We start from the raw sequence: 19,679 nt of genomic DNA on the forward strand, positions 1-19,679 counted from the left end.
CAGGTTGAGACTGATTTATTGCCACAGTGAGGGGCCCCAAGCTTTCTGCTGATGCAGGTTGAGCTCATTCACACGCACGTGCACGAGTACACACACACACACACACACACACACACACACACACACACGAGTTCTTGGAAGTTTTACGGTTTTGGTTTTTGGTTTTTTGTTTGTTTGTTTGTTTTGTTTTGTTTTGTTTTGTTTTGTTGTAGTGTCTTTGGGAGCAGAATAGGTTGCTTTTGAGAACCCGAAATATTGTTTGTGGAACAATTAGGCTGGGACTAAGCAATTCTTTATGGCTAGGGGCTATTGCCTAGTAATGTCTGACTCAGGTTCTCATGATCTGAAGTTACCTAACACGTGGATGAGGATGGAGAAGGGAAAAGAAAGGGGAGGAGAAAAAACTGGAGGAAGATGTAGGGGGAGGGAGAAATGGGAAGACGGAAAGAGGCTGGAGGGGAGGGGATGAGTAGAGGAGGACAAATTCTCGGTTATTTAGAAATCTCCAGACATTATTGAGCACTGCACACAGTGCCTCTCAGCCTACTGCTCTTCTAAGCTCATCTGGCCCGCCCGGAGGGCGCGGCGAACTACAACTCCCAGAGTGCCTCGGGGCTGACCGAGCCGTGGGCGTGGCCCGCAGCTGCCACAGCAGGCGGGCGGTACCGAGTGGAGTCGGCGGGGCCGAGCTCCCGGATGTGGAGACGTTGGGGCGGCGGCGTGGGAGGAAGATGGACGCGCTGGAGAAGGGGGCCGCCACGTCGGGGCCCGCCCCGCGCGGACGGCCGTCCCGGGGCCGGCCCCCGAAGCTACAGCGCAGCCGGGGCGCGGGGCGAGGCCTAGAGAAGCCGCCGCACCTGGCAGCGCTGGTGCTGGCCCGCGGCGGCAGCAAAGGCATCCCACTGAAGAACATCAAGCGCCTGGCGGGGGTTCCGCTCATTGGCTGGGTCCTGCGCGCAGCCCTGGACGCGGGTGTCTTCCAGAGGTGCGCATGTGCGGGAGCGGGGCCCGGGTCGGGGGTCGGGGGTCCCAGGCCTGACCCTGGGCCGCCCCTGCTGACGGGCACCTGTCACCTCTGGGCTTCGCTGACTGCCCGGTGCTGCAAGGCTCGGGAGGCAGCAGGTGCATGAATGGAGTCCAGAGTTGGGGCTCTGCAGCTTAGAGAGTCTTCCCTCACCTTTGAAAAAAAAAATTCTCTGGCCGTGAGGCTGTGAGTCAGCACAAAGAGGAAATGCTCACTACGTGTGTGCGAGGTATGACTGGTTTATAGGTGTGAATGGCTTTAGCCTCCCTCTTGAACTTTGGCCTCACTAACGGGCAGTTTTAACTCAGCATCCTCTTCGGCCCCCCGCCAGATTGATCAGGAGTTACAAGTTGATGCCATTCATCAAAGGAGGGAGATAAAATCCTTTGCCAACAATGAATTTAAATGCCCATGCTAGCTGCAACCTAATTCTACTTGAATGTATTGCTACCTTTTGATGGTTTGGCTTTTAAGATGATTGATTCTGAAGACTATTGATTCCCCATATTATGAAGGGAGATTCTTTTTTTCACCCAACCAACATTGTTTAAAAATGGGAGAGCAAAAGGTATAAATGTTTTAGTTTTCTTTGTGTTTTGACCCAAAGGAAGCTCTGGGTGGAGCCAAAGAAACAGCCGGCTTCTGAAAATAACACGTAATAGGAAGTGTGCAAAGGAGAGATAGGGGAGTACTGGGGATTTGGTTCAGCCCAGTAAACATTTCTTGAGCCCCACTTTTTGCCACACTTCCAAGGAAGCAGCAAGATGATCTGTGCACAGTTGTATCCCTTACGGAGCTCACATTTGGTTTTTGTTTGGTTTTGTGTTTTTAAACCTCTCAGAATGCAGACTGCAAAGGAGTGAGAAGTTAATTATGTATAGTCCACGGGGACAAAGTAACATATGTGAAGGGGAGAGAGATCGAAGTCAGTGTGACAGAAGATTGAGGACAGATTATTATTTATGAGCCTCGGGTCCCATGTCAGGAAATGATTGTCAGAGTGATAGCACTGGAGATAAAGCATGAGAACACGTACTGTTCTTCCAGAGGACCCAGGTTCAGGTCTCAGCACCATTGTTGGAGAGCTCACCACTGCCTGTAAGTCCAGCACCAGGAGATACCCTTTTCTCATCTCCACAGGCCTTGCACTGAACACCGACGTAGTCACACTGTACAGGGTTTAAGTCGGGGGATTGGACGCAGGGTACAGTTCATGGAGGAGATGGCTCAGTGGACAGAATGCTGGACATGGAAGCCTGAGGGACTGAGTTCTCATTCCCTGAACCCACATAAAATCCAAGCGAGGGACTAGTGCCTCTGTAATTACAGCAAGGCAGGAGGTGGAGAGAGGAGACTCTAGAAACTTATGGGCCAGCCAGTTGGGTGTACCCAGTGAACAATGAGAGATCCCATCTCAAGCGAGGCGGCAGGTGAGGACCAATGCCTGAGGTTGCTCTCTGACCTCCACACGTGTACCAAGGCATTCACAGATGTACTCACACAAACACACACCACATACACAAAGTGCAATGATTAGGCTTCAGAACAAAAGAAGAATCTTATTCAGCAAATGCTGTCTACCTACTATGTGACCAGTACTGCTGTTTGAGCCTAGGGTTAGAGCAGCAGCAGGAGCCAGCCCATCCCCCTCTGTAGCCATGGACACTAATAGGAAGAGTGAGGCTTATGGGGCACAAGCCGGCGGGTGGAAGGTGTCACCCTGTTGCATCTCTCCAGAGGTGGCACTGTAAAGCTCATGCGGGGCGACTCGGGGCTTCTGAGGACTCGCTTTAGCTCTAGTCACGTGGACACTGGATGGCCCTCTGCTTCCTGCTTGTCTGCTCTTCCGTTCCGACATCCAGGTGTCAGCAGGCATTCCTGATCCTTGTAAACCTGAAGAGGTGACTGACAGGCGCTGATGGGACGGATAGCTGTCTTCTGACAGTTTCCCTCACCCTTCACAAGCAAGGCTGCCCTTAGTGGTTAGTTGTTTGGGGAGTGTGGCAAAAGAGTGAAAAACACACTTGCTAGTCCATGCCAGGGGCTGTATTGTCCAAGTTCCTCTCTGTCTGCACTTCCTGGCAGCCATGAGGTGGGCGTCTCTGCTACCCTGTGCTCTCCCCACCATGATGCTCTGCCCCACCACAGGCTACAGTGTTCAAGCCAAGCAAGCATGGAAGACCTCAGAAAGTGAGCCAAAATGAGTCTTTCCTTAGATTGTTCAATGTATTATCCCCACAGCTACCACAGCTAAGCCACATGCAGAGCACACGCGTGGTATCAGATGAGATCCGTTATTCTAAGTGCACAAGGCGGTGTGCTCCGCCACGAGAATCTTGAGTTTCTTGTTTCAGGATAAGCTGTCCCTTTCTGATGTCAAGCAGAGTATGAGATCCAGCTGCCTCTACTTTCATGACCATAGTCTTTGTCAGCCTCAGGCCATATCCCTAATTTGGTCCCACCTGAGAAGTCGTAGGACCTACAGTAGAACGGACTATTTGTTGCAGGGAAATCTCGATGGGCTCAGAGACCCCTAAGCCCTCTCTTACAGAATGTACTTAGAAGTCATAGAAACTCTCTCCTCCATGATAGGACTGCACAGACACGTGCCTTTCCTGTTCAGTTGAACTGTGAATCTTCTGCACTGTGACTTCTGTCTCCTCAGCCCCTGTGGAAAGATAAACCACAGTGGGCAACCAGTGCTTGAGCTTGCATTATTGTCCCCAGTCATGAGGACAGGCACTTGTTTCTCGTCTTCTCTATAAGCTGTTCATAAATCCAGATTTATGGTTCTTTGTGTGGACTGACCGTTTGAACACCTCTTGGTGCCTCTCCCTTGCCTGCCCAGTCTTTAAAAATGCTTCTGGTTTCTGATTTCAGGAAATGGACTCTAGTCTCTTCCTTATTGCAGGGCTGTGGAGGACAGTGTGCCCTTTGTAGTCGTTCCTGTCTGTCTTAAAGTCTGGCTTGGTTTATTTGCAGCACCTGTCAGGTCTGCTCACCTTTACGTTTTAAAATCCTTACCTCATCAGACCCCACTGCCTCCCTGACTCATCCTAAAGCCAGTCTCTGTGTTAAGTAGAAAACAATGCCTGTATTAGATCTGTCATCCCCACCTCATGAATCCACTGACAGCCCTCACTGAAGCACCATGAGGAAGGCTAATGAACAATCACCAAGTAGATTGTCAGTTAAAAAGAACAGCAAGTCATGACTAGTAGACATTGGAGATTTTGCTAAGAAATTTCTTGGAATGTGTCGGGGTGGGGAGCCACTGATGAAATAGCTCAGCAGATAAATACACTTGCTACCAAGCCCAAGAATTTGAATTTGATCCCTGGAATCCACACAGTGGAAGGATAGAAAAGACTCCTCCACACACAGAGGCATTTGTATGCCTCTCATACCAGCATACCACATACATAAAGTGAAAAAAGATGTAGGTTCACCTATACAAAATCCCACTAAGAGTGATGCAGTCATCAGCCTGTCTGTAGTGTCCTCCATCTGTAGAGGTCATGAGCCCTTGCTGGTCTTGGGTTTCTTTGAGCTGCCCTCAGTACCTGTATTCAAACAGCCACTAGGAGAAATAAACCTCTTCCATGGGCCAGCATCATGAGCTGTCCAGCTCTACCCTCTAACCTGTCTCTGGACTCACTCTGTTTCTGGTGGGCCCTGCAGTGGGCGCCCTCTGTGAGGACCTGTCAAGATTAAGCCAGTAAGAGACGGTGCCAGCCAGCACTGCTTCCCTCAGTCACTGCTGACCCACTCTGCAGTAGTCCAGTTTGGAGGCAGCATTGTGGGGTGGTAAGGGTGTAGACACAGCCATACCAGCACCCTCCCCTTTGTAGCCCAGCATCTCCATGTACAGGGCGGACTTGAGCATACACCTCAGAGGAGAGGTTTGTTGAGGATTAAGGGAGATAGTGTGCCCTTGGCGCTGATGTTAACTGGCAGTGTCCTTGTATCCAATGCACTTAGAGCAGTCTGCCTCTTCTCCTGGGGCATGTTCCCTTGCTTATAAATGGAGAATTAGCAATCCTGAAAATGCCTTTCCTTTGACTTTGGACGGTTAATGGAAATGTGTTTTCATTCTGTCTTGCAGCTTTTAGCAGACTTTTTCTAGACAGGACCACACAGTATGTATTGCCAGTTTTGCAAGCCAGATGGTCTCTGTTGTAATTTCTCAGTTTTGAGCCTGTATGTTATAAAAGTGGTCATGGCAGTACATGAATGAAGGAATGTGGCCGTACACCAGCACATTACACAGTCTGAGGGGAAACACTGTCCTACTCATTCTGGTAAGCACTGTATCTTAGATCTTCAATCATTGAGATTGAACTGGCTTCGTAGGAGCCCTAGGGGACTTTACAGCATCCTCCCTGCCTGCAGCTCTTGCTTCTCATCCTTCAGCAAACACTTAGGTGGGGAGGAGATGGTGGAAGTGTGTGGTGGCCTGACGTGTGCTTTTCAAGACTGGGACTGAGGTGCTTTTACTCAGAGCCAGGCTTTGACGGGTCGGGGCTGGAGGGTGGGGTATCAAGGAGGGCAGAGTTTTCAGCCTGCACATGATAGAAGTTAGCAGAGCTTTCCCAGCTTGCTAGCCTCTCCTAAGACAGCCATCCAAAAGCTGGCTGGTGAGCATATTCGCTAGAAATTGCTCCTCGAGCTTGGAAGACTTGATATTCAACCATCCGTCCACATGATGTGAGCAGATCTGAGGACAAGTTGATCTTTGACTCTTGTGTAACAGTGGTGAGAATCAGCGTGCATTTTAGCTTCATTTCTAAGCCCCCAGGTTTATGATTGGTAAGGGGCCTCTGTTCTGTTATCATCCCTGAATTGACACTTTGTGGTTCAAAATAATTGTCACAGGCACCATGGCTGATACTGTGTGTGTTGAGTTAGATAGAGCACCAGTGCATTCCAGATTAAAGCCACTGACATTTACTTCCTGGAGTTGTTTTTAGGTCTGTTCATTCCCAGTCATACCTTACCCATTCTGTCTGAAGCCCCTCAACCAAAGAAAGGTCTGTCCACCTGGCCCCCTGTGTAAAGTGTGTTGTCACATGTTACGACAAGAACTGAAAAGGGTGTGGAGGAAGGTAGGGCGTTAGAAGGAGCGTGGGTACTGAATTGATTCTCACGTCTCTCCCTGACTGCTTAGCAGGATTTACCACACTGTATGGGCCTGTCTCTACTGAAAGGTCAAAAGTGTGAGGAACCAGACTGTCCGGCATCAGCTGTCATACCCCAGGGTCCAGAGGAGTGCCTGGGACGGATGGACCTCAGCAAACACTTCTGGGATGAAGGAATGAGAGAAGGAAGGGGGAACAAGCAGGCCGGCTTTTTAATTTGTCTTGCAAACACTTTAAACCAATCCCTGCAGCTTGCTTTAGTGCCTCATCACCCAGTTCTTGAGCGTAAATGCCAGGAGATGTGTGCCTGCCCTTCACTTCATTTTTCTGTGTTTTCCTTATCCTTCCTTCACCTGCGTTTTCAAAACTCAGCTCAGTTATTTCATTAGCATCAGTGTTCCACTGGGGTGGGGGAAATCTGTCACCAAACTACAGCATAAAAGAAGTCATGGGCTTCTTTGCTTTGTACCATGTGATGTGAGTCAGCACTGGGAGACTTGGCCATTAACATGTGATCACCTTGTTTACCAGGCTTCCTTTGAGGAAAAACAAAGGCAATGTGGGCTTACTGACTTTATCCTTGGATTTAAATCCTCAGTTATGTGTCTTAATGTAGGTGGTGGTGGGGTGTGTGTGTATGTGTGTAAGGTGTGTGGGCAGGCCAGAGGAGGGTGTCAAGTGTCCTGCTCTATCTCTCTCCACCTTATTCCATGAGGCAGGGCATCTCACTGAGGCTGGCAGACACCAACCACCAGCCATCCTCCTGTTTCTCTCAGAATTCTGGGTTACAGGTACACCGTGCAGCCGTGTTAGGCTTTTTCGCATGGGGACTATCAGTTTGAACCCATATTGCCTCGCAAGCGTACTCACCCATAGAATCATCTTTCCAGCCCTTAAAGCCTCTTCCAGAAATGCTGAAGGGAATATATGAACTTAAATGAAATCTAGACGTTAGAAATGTCTCTTTCTTAGGTGATCTTGGAAGTAGAGCATGCATGTTCTTTTTTCTCAGTAAATGCTGAATGAATGGGACAGAAAGAAAAGAGTGCATGTGTATGACAGTCCAAATCTTGAAATATCTCATACTATCATTATTAAAACATTGTGGTCCACATAACATTTATGTCTTTTATTTCTAGACATGAGAGTTTGTGAAAGTTCAGAAAAGGTACCTTCAGTAGAAAATAGTTTGTCCCCACAGAGAAGCACCTTGCTCTGTGTCTCGGGCTGACAGAATGCATGGGCAGCTGTGCTGTAGTGCTTGGAGGTAGGCGGTCCCCGGTCAGTGCAGTCAGGGTCTCTGCCATCAGAGGTCAGTGCTCAGGTGTCCACATGCCCACTGTTTTAATTTTCTGGTCATGTGAACCCTAATCTAGATATTGACTCTCTTCTAAGCTTAAAACTATTTCAGTTAGGCCAAGGCCAGTGTACTTTTACACACGTATTAGTGTTAGGTGTGTGATATTTTGGGTTTAAATTGGCAAATCACCTTCGGCTTGCTTTAGATTTGACTTCTAGTGATGTTTTAACTTAGTCTGTAGCTACCTTACAAATATTGAGTTCATTTTTCCTCGTTTATAGAATTGGAATTTTGAACTTAAACAACATGTTTTTGTATTGCTTTTTTTTTTCTTTTTTCTTTCATTTTTTTTTTTGCATTGTTTTGGATCTTGTTTGTTTTGCTTTTGAGGGGTTTTGAAACAAAGTCTATGTGGCACTAGCTGGCCTGAGACTCAGGAACTTCACCCCACCCTGCTTCCTGAGCTGTGAAGGTCCCAGCACAAGCCACGATGCCTAGACTAATGTTGCTGTACTTGTGCAAAAACTTTTTCAACGCCAGGTTGTGTGCATTGGTGCAGAGCTCTGCCTGACTGTGGGCAGTCTTGGTGACTGTTATCTAACTCTCATTTTACTGTCCAAACAGTGTGTGGGTTTCAACAGACCATGATGAAATTGAGAACGTGGCCAAACAGTTTGGTGCCCAGGTTCACCGAAGAAGTTCTGAAACGTCCAAAGACAGCTCTACCTCACTAGATGCCATCGTAGAATTCCTGAACTATCACAATGGTATGAGTTTGACTGCTCAGTCCCAATCGTACCAACACAGCCTTGTGTGAACATTTCATGAGCTCTAATATTGCATGATCACCAGGATGGTGCTTGACCCTTCCCTCTGTGTTTCTTCAGAGGTTGACATTGTGGGGAATATCCAAGCTACATCTCCATGTTTACATCCCACGGACCTCCAGAAAGTTGCAGAAATGATCCGAGAAGAAGGATATGACTCTGTCTTCTCCGTTGTGAGGCGCCATCAGTTTCGATGGAGTGAAATTCAGAAAGGAGGTAACCAACTCACTGTACTAAAAGTCAAGCTTTCTTTTGTTTTGTTAGCATAAACATTGTTAGCAGAAGGAGAGCTAAGGAACAGTAAGGAGCAGTGCTTGGGGCACTGCTGCAGACAGGATATTCCAGCCTAGATCTTGTTATGGTAAAAATTAAAGCAGTTCATTCTCCACTCTTCAGACATTCTAGCCTGTGTTTCTGTTAGCTTATGAAGCAGACACGCCGGTTTGCAGAGCAGAAACTTTGTGTTTGCCCTTGGGCTGTTAGGGGAGCTCCAGGCAGATCATACCAGACCCTCCCCAGGGAAATGCTGAACTTAGAGTGAGTGTTGGGGTGCTGTGCTAGTTAAATTAACTCAGCGAGTATTTCGGGGAAAGAGACAACAGGCTCCTAAGTATTGCCGTACATCCGAAAGAAGCTGAGAGTGACTGAGTAAACACCTCCCAGCACCCGGAGTGACTGCTGGGGATAGCACTGCCATCTCTTCATGTGCTGGGACCCTTTGGAGCCCCTGGGAAGGAAGCAGGATGCTGCAGGTGGGTGGCATCTAAAGCAGGCTGGCGTTTCTTAGGCTCTGTTCCTTGTGTATAAAGTAACAGCAGCTGTGTCAGTTGTGTACTCAGCACATCAGGTTTTCTGGGACGTTGTCTACGCTTGTTACAGTAGACGTGCCTGTCCGACATGCGTACATGAGATGTGCCTAGCACCACTCATGCTGGAAGTGCTGACCATGCAAATTCAGGTGTCAGAACTAGACATCCACACTGCAGGGGAGTGCCGAGCTGGCTTGGCAAGTAAGGCATTCACGATAGCCTGCGATTCTGAGCCCAAACCGTGTAAAAGAAGGTTAGATGTGACAGCCTTCCACAGGCCCAGCACTTGGTAGACAGACAAGGGAATCCTGGGAGAAGTTGGCTGGCTAGAGTCATCAGTCTGCAAGCTCTAGGTTCGAATGAGAGACCCCGCTGCACAAAATAAACTACAGAAAGATAGAGGAAAATGCCTGAGGCAAATGTCAGACCTGCACCCTTATACACCGCGCATGCACACACACACACACATACACACACACTCTTACATGTGTCACCATCAGACCTGTGTACACATCACATAGAAGGAAAAAGCACACACCGTGTTCCTGCGGTTTAAAGTGAATTTGGGGGCCGCAGTATCTTGTTAATAATCTTATATTTACAACATGGTAATTGCTTTCTTGTGGCATTTAAGACTGGTTTCTGAAGCACAACAGTGCCTTCTGTCTTCTGTGTTTTTCTCAGTGATAACCAGCCGCCATCTCCAGGATGATTGACTTTCTAAGTCTAGCTGCCGTCTTCCCTGCTGCTCCTAAGAGTCTGCTTCCTCGTCCCCACAGCGTGTGTGGTTCTGCTTTCCTTAGTTCCCCTGCGGTAGGCGGGAAGTGTTGGTCGTGTGCACTACCCCTGAGATGTTTCCTGCACATTTTCTTTGTCTTCTTTCTGGAGCCCATGCTAAGTTAGTTTTTAGTTTCTGGTTTGTATTTCTCTGTTGGCTCTGCTCTCTTTCTCTGGTCAGTTTTGAGCCATCAGTCAATCCCAGCTGGTGTATTAGAGGGAATTAACTATCTCTTCGGCCAGTTCAGCTGTTGGATTATTGAGTTTTTCCCAGTCTGCATATCTGAGTGCTTCCCTTCCCTGTTGAAACGCCCGTGCCTGTCTCTTTAATGCCTTTAGCATATCTATGGCAGTTATTGGAAAATTCAAGGTGCAAATTCTAGCATTTCTGTACCTCTCTCTGAGTCCTTTCTCGTACCATTGATCTTCTTTTTTTTTTTTTTTTTTTTTTTTGTTCTTTTTTTTTCGAGCTGGGGATCTAACCCAGGGCCTTGCGCTTCCTAGGCAAGCGCTCTACCACTGAGCTAAATCAACCCCACCATTGATCTTCTTGAATGTGCTTTTATATTTCTCTTTCTCTGAGTGTCTCATAAACATTGGAGTCCACATTTCCCTTCAGAGAGCACGCTCCTTCTCTGCAAGGCACAGGGTCAAGGGGCTGATGATGGTGGTGCAGTTGTCAGACTCACTAGACTGTAGTTCCAGTCTGCTGCCCAGTGCAGGTGCACACTACAGGAAAGTCCTGTAGGCACAGTTGGCTACATAGACAGGGCAGCTACCATAGACAGGGCAGGAGAGTTAACCCATTGTTCTGTAAGGACAGGAGACACCAGCACATGGCGCTGTCAGGAAGGGGCAGAAGATGCCAGTCCCATGTTCCTGTAAGGCTCTTGCCTGGTCTTCCAGCCTGTCCCCTGCACAGGGAAACTGGTGTCATAGTTGTGTTTCCTAAGCCTGAGAGTCTGTAACCCACGTCCATCAGTTGGAATTGTTCCTCAGGTCCGCACTCAGCACAGTCTCTCTGCTTGGGCAAGTGCGAGCTTGCTCACCATCCTCACGCTCCTTAACGTGTTTCCCATGAGGAGGGCTGGTCCTGGCCCATCTTCTTGAACCCCTGGATTTTTTGCTGCCTGTCAACTCACAGTGTGCGCATATATAAGGCTTTGAGTTCAGGTCTCAGCATAATACTGGGCATGGTGGCACATGGCTGTCATGTTATCCCGTCACTCAGGAGGTGGGACAAGGAACATCAGAAGTGTTTAAGTCATATTCAGCTAAACAGGAAATTTGAGGCCAGACTGGAGTTACATGAAACTCTCAACCAAAAAACCAAAAAAAAAAAAAAAAACCTTCAGTGATTTAATGGGAAAGTCTTTAGTTTTCTGCGACAATTCTATGAAAGCACTTTCTACCCACGTTAGGTAAATACACACACACACTAGTTCTGCAGCGGGAGATAATGAGAAATAGACTAAGGAGGTTAAATACTGAGCGATACTTGACAGACGACAGGCCCAGTGCGAGGGAGCTATTTAAAGGTTGCTTGCCTCCCCTCCAAAACCACTGAGCCTGTGCAAATCCTGAACCCAGAGTATCTCTGAATTCCTTCATGAAATAAATACCTTTCTGATATTAAGCCTTTAAAGGGAGAGACGAATCATTAGGAGTGCTCATGTTGTCCTTGACAGTGATGCCTTTGGTTATATAGATACGATGTCTGCATTCTGAGGGGTGGTTTATGCTTTAACTGAGTGAGCAGCGTCTGTTGGAGTAACGTAACTACTGTAGCCTTTGCTTTCAGTTCGTGAAGTGACTGAGCCTCTCAACCTGAACCCAGCTAAGCGGCCTCGTCGACAGGACTGGGACGGAGAGCTGTACGAAAACGGCTCGTTCTACTTTGCTAAGAGACACTTGATAGAGATGGGCTACTTACAGGTTTGTGTCTCATTTTCTAACTCTTCAAACCCTCCCGTGTTGTGCTCTGGAGCTCTGGAAGAGAAGGTTGGCTATCCCATTCCCTGAGGAGAGTGGGCTTATCGTCTGATGTTGTCCTGCAGCGTTCCCTCCAAGGTGGTCTTGGGATTCCCAGGAACTGTCTGTAGACTCTGTTCAGTTGAGCATTGAGATAAAAGTGGGACTCGGGCTGAGAGCTGATGTCGTCCTGTGTTTGCATTAGCTAATCAGTTGTGTGCAGGCCATATTAGGTCACAGTTAGATTGGCTGTGTAGTTAAATCATTTCTACTACTTTACAAACAGAAGACAGCCAGTTCAGCAGATCTGAGAGAGCATCGGCCCACCTGGTTTCTCAAAGGCCAAACTCTCTCTCTCTGGGTCACCTTGGCTGTCTCATTTTCGAGAGGATTGGCAGTCATGGCAATTGTATGTTTGAAAATTGGCTCGTTTTCACTATAGATGGCAGTGGGCTGTGGGAACCACTCCATGGGTACCACAGCAGCCTGCACAGAGGGAACAACTGCAGCTCTGAAAGTGAAATCATGAGGAGCTGGCTGGGGACTCAGGAACACTGACTCCTCTTCCAGAGGACCCAGGTTCAAATCCCAGTACCCACATGGCAGCTTGGAGCCATTGGTAACTGCAATTCCAGCAGATTCAGTGCCCTCTTTCTGGCCTTCTTGTGCACAAGACGTGAATGCAAGCAAAACACATTGTATATACATGCAAATAAATAAACTTTTAAAAATGAAAACAATTAGGACAGAGACAATACTGCCAAAATTGAGGTGAGCCTCTATTTTATAAAAAAGGGGGGTGGGGGGTTGGGGATTTAGCTCAGGGGGAGAGCGCTTGCCTAACAAGGGGAAGGCCCCGGGTTCAGTCCCCAGCTCCGAAAAAAAAAAAAAAAAAGGAAGAAAAAAAAAAAGGGGGGGGTAGGGGACAGGTTGAGGAACATGGATAGAAGGAGCCGGGTCGGGTGGAGGGGAGAGCAGGGGAGAAGGCTCTGGGTAAAGCACTTGTACACAGCTATGAAGACTTAAGTTCAGATTCCCAGAAGCCACCAACTGCCTGGGACATGGTCCTGCCTATAGTACCAGTTCTTAAAAGGGAGACCAGGTTTCCCCTGACAACCTTGGCTAGTGGGGTGGTCTGTCCCCATGAGTAAGGTGGAAAGTGATTGAGGGAGACTCCCAATGCCAGTCTGAGGCCTTCACATGTGTATGAGCACACAGTCATGTAAGCCTACACGTGTGTATCCACACATGGACACATCATGCAGTGAAGACTATTTACTAGTTTCAGTTGCCAACACCAAAAGAAAAACCTCTCTACTCTGAAATTTCTCCTGGGATTCATGTTCTGAAAACAAAGGATTTTCTTCCTAGTCTTTAGGCCAGTACATAGGCAAACAGAAGTTTGACCATTCAGTTTCATTCTAGAGTTAAGGAAGGCGAGATCGATATCCCCCACTCACACACACACACACACACACACACACACACACACACAAGCACACCATCCCTAGTTCTTTTCTAAGGACACCTGTGATCTAGCCCTTCCCTAATTTGTAGATAAAAATTATGTTTCTCGTTGTAACAAGATTTGTGAAAATAGTTTTTAATTTTCATTCTCTCATATATTACATCCTGACTGCAGTTTCCCCTCCCTCCCCTGCCCTACCTCTCCTCTCCCCTCTCCACCAGACCCACTTCTCCATTTCCCTTCAGAAAAGAAGAGACCTCCCAGAGGTTATCACCAACCATGGCATAACAACCTATAGTAAGATTAGGTACATACCTCATTTCAAGGATGGACAGGGCACCCCATTAGGAAGAATGGTCCCAGAAGCAATCAGCAGGGTCAGAGACAGCCCCACTCCCACTGTAAGGAACCACGCAGCGACCAAGCCACACAGCCATAGCGAACATGCAGAGGACCTAGGGTGAAAACTGTTTGTAAAAATAAGTTTTCTGATAATTGATCTGTTCATTGAAACAGCTCAGAGGAAACATCTCTCTTTTGCCCTGTGCCCTAGAATCTGCCTCAGCCTAGACCTTCACTAGGGGACCTGAGACAGTCTGTACAAAGGTGCTGTAGTGGCTATTCCAGCCCTGGCCTGGTGCTGCTGTCGGGGGACAGTAGGAAACTTGTCATCTGGCAGAGGAAAAGCAGCACATGTCAGGGTCCCAGAAAGCTGCTGTGGTCAGAGTGCTGGAGGGAGAATGTCTTTTCTGCCCAATTCACCTTAAAACAGATCTGTTTAAAGGAACACAGGGAGTCTGCACGGTAGACAGAATTCAAAACTCATTTGCTTGGCTTGAAGTCTCTTTCTAGAATAATCATTATGGTGTGTTGCTGGTTTACTGGAGTCTTTGTTTCCTCAATGTAACCCCAGATCCTAGCTGCATACACATGAGTGAATATCAGTGACACACAGCATTTCTGTTGTCTTTAGGGTGGGAAAATGGCATATTATGAAATGCGAGCTGAGCACAGTGTGGACATAGACGTGGACATCGATTGGCCGATCGCAGAGCAAAGAGTTCTGAGGTAAAGGAAGGGGAAAGCCTGAGGTAGCCGTGGACTGGAGCCCAGGTCTATCTTTAGCACGTTTAACTGGCCTTCTAGACATTGATTGGAGACAGTCTGCACTCGGTTTCCTTGAATGGGGAAGGCGTGTATATGAATCACGTGCAGTGACTTACCGCTAAGCAGGGGGGTCAGTCTGGCTAAGCAGTGCTGCTTATAGGAGCTCTCGCACTGTCTGCAGAGTGTGTGGTGAACTGACTGAAGAGGAACGTCTGCATGACCCAGGCCCTGCTCTCCTCTGCTGCCCGTAGCCGGGGAGCACGTTGGGACTGGTGAATTTGTGCTCACCATTCTGTCTCGGTTTCTTTTAGATTTGGCTATTTTGGGAAAGAGAAGCTGAAGGAGATAAAGCTTTTGGTGTGTAATATTGATGGATGTCTCACCAATGGTCACATTTACGTATCAGGAGACCAAAAAGAAATAATATCTTACGATGTGAAAGACGCTATTGGCATAAGTTTACTAAAGAAAAGTGGCATTGAGGTACGTGCTCCCTTCATACAGTGGTGCCTGAGATTCTGAGTCAGTCAGAGCACATTCAGTAATTAAGAGATTCAGAGTTTCACTATTCACACAGAGTTTTTGAAGTGTTGCTTGGTATATCCCTAGAGAATCTTGACACTTGAAAGATGAAATTGTGCTTTTTTTTAGCCATTAATATTTCATACTTGGTCATATTTTAAACGCAATTGTTCATTTTCTGTAGGACCTTAAACCAGAACAAATTCCTTAATTAGTGTTGGCAACTAGAAAGGGGCAAGAAAGGGGCAAGCACCATGTAGACTTTTGAAGTATGGCTTATTTATGTAAATGAAAGTATTAATTCAGAATAATGTAATATGTAAGTATATTTCTCTTAAAATGAAGGTTATGCCAGGCCTGGTGGCACAGACCTGAAACCCCAGCTACTAGGGATCATGAGTTCAAGGACTGACTGTAACTCAACCTTGTCTGAAGTAAAACATGGACAGGAGGCTGGGCTGCAACTCAGATAGAACACCTGCTTAGCATGTGTGCATGATACCACGATTCAGGCCACAGTGTGAGAAGGAAAGAAGTAATTACAGTCATTAGAAATCTTGAGTGTGCGATGCTCTGAACAGTTGACTGGCAGGGAGCAGGCTGTGTGTCGCTGCCATAGCTGGTGGAAGTGAAGCAGGCTTTTTTTGCAGCTGATTTCCCTTCGGTGGTGAGGGGACCACTCATCTGTGACTTGAGTCTTCACAGCTTGATTCATTATCAAGCCTGTCTGTTTCCCTCACCTCCTAACGGCCCCACTTCTTTTCCAGGTGAGGCTCATCTCAGAAAGGGCCTGCTCCAAGCAGACGCTCTCCGCCTTAAAGCTGGACTGTAAAACAGAAGTCAGTGTGTCAGACAAGCTGGCCATCGTGGATGAGTGGAGGAAGGAGATGGGCCTGTGCTGGAAAGAAGTGGCCTATCTCGGTGGGTCTTCTGAGGGTCTGTTTCCCTATCAGAAATAACCAAGAGTACGGTACCGTGGGCTGTTACAGAGACTGCAGTCTAGGCAAAGGGCCAGCAGTTTCTGATACACAAGAAGACTTTTTTACTATCTGCTTCTTAACCTACAAATTTTAAGGAAGAAATTGGGGGAATGTGCCACTGATGGAGAGAAAAAGAGCCCACCTACTATCCTGCACAGCAGTGCGTGCACACGAGTGAACACTAGATAGCCAGCCTCTAAGGACTGTGCTGACATCTGTGTTTATTGGCGTGTTCAGAGCTGTGCGAGAGTTTCAAGTTAGTGCTAAGCAGATGTGCTTAGCTGATCCCTGCTGTATGCATGGGGGAACTAGTTGCTAGAACCATAGCATCAAGCCTCTAGGGCTGACAGCCTGGTGACGCCAGCGTTGTAAGCATTAAGAAGAGCAAGGCTCTGAGGTGCACAGTGACTACATACAGATCGTGCATGAGTAGACACGGGCAGGTGACACCAGCCTCAGGAAGCTCATGCAGGCGATCCTGTGTTCCTGAGGTGCTGGAATGGCTGTGGGGCCAACTGTAGAAAACAATCCCATAGCTTGTTTGTAATAGAAAGCACCACCCACGACATACGTAGGGTCCCTGATGTGCCATTATCTGTGAGGCTCAAGGAAGCTTCCACATGACTGACTTTGCATGTTCATGATGCAAGAGTGAACCAAACTAACATTAGAAAGAAAAACAGAAGGCTTCACATCCTCCAGGATCTGTCATTTATGTAGGCCTAGGCCGAGAATCCGACTTCAGAAGGCATTGGCAAAGGAGCAGTGATAACCATCCAGATTGTACTGTTGTTTGCATTAAAGAAAGTGCTGCTGTGGTGGATATGTGTGGCTTACACACCCCAACATACACACTCACGCTCACACATGCTCACATGCTCACACTCACACACGCTCACACGCTCATATACTCACATGCTTACACACACACACACACTCACATACAGAAGTAAATGTTTACTTCAGAATGCAAGCTCTGTTTCAAAAGGCACACAAATGTATAAAAATACATCCCAGACCTGGAAAAATGGTTCACTACTTGAGAGCACTGGCTGTTCTTAGAGAACTGGAGTTTGATTTCCAGCACACACAGCAGTTCGTAACCAGCTATAACTTCATCCAGGGGATCCACCGCCCTCTCCAGGCCTCCAGAGGCACTGCATACACATGATGCAGACACACACATGCTGGTAAAACACATACGTAATACGAATCTTAAAAGACTCCTTAACAGTCTTAGTACTGTGCCGGGCATGGCGGTGTGTGCCCCCAGGCTCAGCATGCAGAGGCAGGAGGATTGCAGGTTCAAGCCTGCATCTCAGTAACTCTCATAAGGAAAACTTAAATTTAGAGAGTGTCTTAGTTAGGGCTTTACTGCTGTGAGCAGACACCATGACCAAGGCAACTCTTATAAGGACGACATTTAATTGGGACTGGCTTACAGGTTCAGAGGTGCAGTCCATTATCATCAAGGCAGGAGCATGGCAGCATCCAGGCAGGCATGGTGCAGGAGGAGCGGAGTTCTACATCTTCACCTGAAGGAAGCCAGGAACAAACTGAGCATCCCCAGGCAGCTAGGAGGAGCGTCTCCAAGCCCATCCCCACAGTGAAACACTTCCTCCAACAAGGCCACACCTTCTAATGGTGCTGCTTCCTGGGCCAAGCATATGCAAACCATCACAGAGAGGATTACATAGAGTAACGCTGGTGTTACTTTTCAGTGGAAACCATCCAGTTTAGTACATTGAGCTACAGGAAAACATTTCTGTGGGTGGACACCAAGCACATGACAGGCAGCATTTTCTCTGTTAACTGGTAGTCGCATCCAGAATGGTGACTGTCTCACTGGTGGCTTCATGTTTCTTCTAAAGGAGGTGTTGGACAAGACAGGCAGTGGCGTTTGTTAATGTCATTTAGTATTTATTTCAGTGTGACAGCTCTCCTACACATAGTGTATGACATAGACGCCAGAGAGCTGTTGTAGCTGAAGGGGAAGGGTCTTCACTTAGCAAACGCACTGTGTGAACTTGGCTCCTGGTTTTTAAAATCTCAGAATGAAAAGTTCAAAAGGGCTTGGAGTGGTGGCTTCAGACCCGAGTCTGAAGAGCCAGCAAGATGGCCCAGTGGATAAAGGCATTTGCTATAAGGCCTGACAACTTGAGTTCAACCCTAGGACCATGTGGTAGAAGGAGAGAACCAGCTCCCACAAGTTGTTCCCTGTCTTCCGTGTGCACACACACTAAGTACAGGAGTAAGAGTGACTGAGAGAGACATCTGACACAGACCCCGGCCTCCGTGCACATGTGTTCCTACACACAAAACAAGTTTTGAGATGGTTGGTGATATTTGACCATACTCAGTTATTAAATTATTTTAAGGAATAATGAGTTTGATAACTATATCTTTTATTAGATATAAATGCTTAAAAGTTTGGAATAAAGGCCAGGATGTGGTGGCACACGTTTAATCCCAGCACTCTGGAGGCAGAGGCAGATCTGTCTGGGAATTCCTTCACTTTCTACCTCCAAGAAAACTGGAGTATAGGGCATAGAGAAGCAGTGATTAAGTAACCTGAAGCTGATAATTACTTGGCATGACAGCGTGGACCCTTACACATACCTGCTGTTTCACTCAAGACGGCTCCAGAGCGTCAGATCCCTACACTATACACAGTAGGTAAAGGGTAGCCTCCATTCTCACTTGTACTTAAAGGTGCTTTGTTCTGTGTGGTTGTTAGTGTTCCTGCGGACATAACTGCTACTTATCGGTTGTGGTGTGCATCGTTGTGCTGGAACGTTCTGTGTCTCTCATTGAGTGACTTCTGTCTCACTCACAGGCAATGAGGTGTCCGATGAGGAGTGTCTGAAGAGAGCGGGCCTGAGCGCCGTGCCTGCTGACGCCTGCTCCAGGGCCCAGAAGGCTGTGGGCTACATCTGCAAATGCAACGGGGGCCGAGGAGCCATCCGGGAGTTTGCAGAACACATTTTCCTCCTGTTAGAAAAGGTTAATAACTCATGCCAAAAATAGAAGTGGTTGTAGTGTGGGGGAAGGGAGAACGAAGCCTTTTCCAGCCACTTTGCTTTGTTTTGATCAAGTCTCGCAGTGTAATCTGCTGCGAGTGATCAGATCTGTAAGATACCTTACTCTTCTCAAAGCTGAGTTTTTTCAAATCATTGTTCCAGAATCCACAACATAATTATGTCTGCTTTCCTCTTGATGCAAGGTAATTACTGAGGGACCGACCAAGTCTTCCTCAGACCTCTAGCGAATACAAGTCAGACATCATAAACAATCAACTTTGTATTGTGCCCTGTCAAACTGTGTTTGTGTGGTGTTAATGATACTGGGATTTTATTTATTTAAGGCAGTGTGTCTGGTAAGACACACCTGTGTTAATAAAGTTACAGTTCACAGACTGGCTGAAGTTTCTGTACTGTAGAAGACACTTCCTAGGCATTTCCTCTAAGCACTAACTGTATAGATTCAGAAACAAAAGACTGGACACCAAGTATGAAACATGGTGACTGCTTTGTTTGTGCACAGAGAACACACACGGGCAGGTACTGGGACTTCTGTGACCAGTGCAGGTTGTCCCCACTGGACCTCGAGAGTGAGGCATCAGCTTGTAAATATAGATACTTAACAATAGGAAGTGTGGCTTTCAGAACCTTTACAACTCTTTCCACCATTAAAAAAAGAAACGCTAGTGCTGACTAGTAGGTCCCTCATGACACTGTAGCCAGCAGTTCTGTCACC

General features: G+C 47.4%; 1 protein-coding gene across 1 annotated transcript; it reads left to right on the top strand.

The window, feature by feature from the left end:
* Positions 1-650: 650 nt before the first annotated feature.
* Positions 651-19,339, top strand: Cmas (cytidine monophosphate N-acetylneuraminic acid synthetase). Its single transcript, XM_032905369.1, has 8 exons — positions 651-985; positions 8,087-8,229; positions 8,350-8,505; positions 11,677-11,810; positions 14,288-14,382; positions 14,733-14,904; positions 15,711-15,864; positions 18,760-19,339. Exons 1-8 carry the CDS (start codon positions 732-734, stop codon positions 18,948-18,950), a joined length of 1,299 nt encoding a protein of 432 aa, XP_032761260.1. The 5' UTR covers positions 651-731; the 3' UTR covers positions 18,951-19,339.
* Positions 19,340-19,679: the final 340 nt, after the last annotated feature.

This window comes from Rattus rattus, chromosome 6 (genome assembly GCF_011064425.1).
Source record: "Rattus rattus isolate New Zealand chromosome 6, Rrattus_CSIRO_v1, whole genome shotgun sequence".
NCBI classification, from domain to species: Eukaryota; Metazoa; Chordata; class Mammalia; order Rodentia; family Muridae; genus Rattus; species Rattus rattus.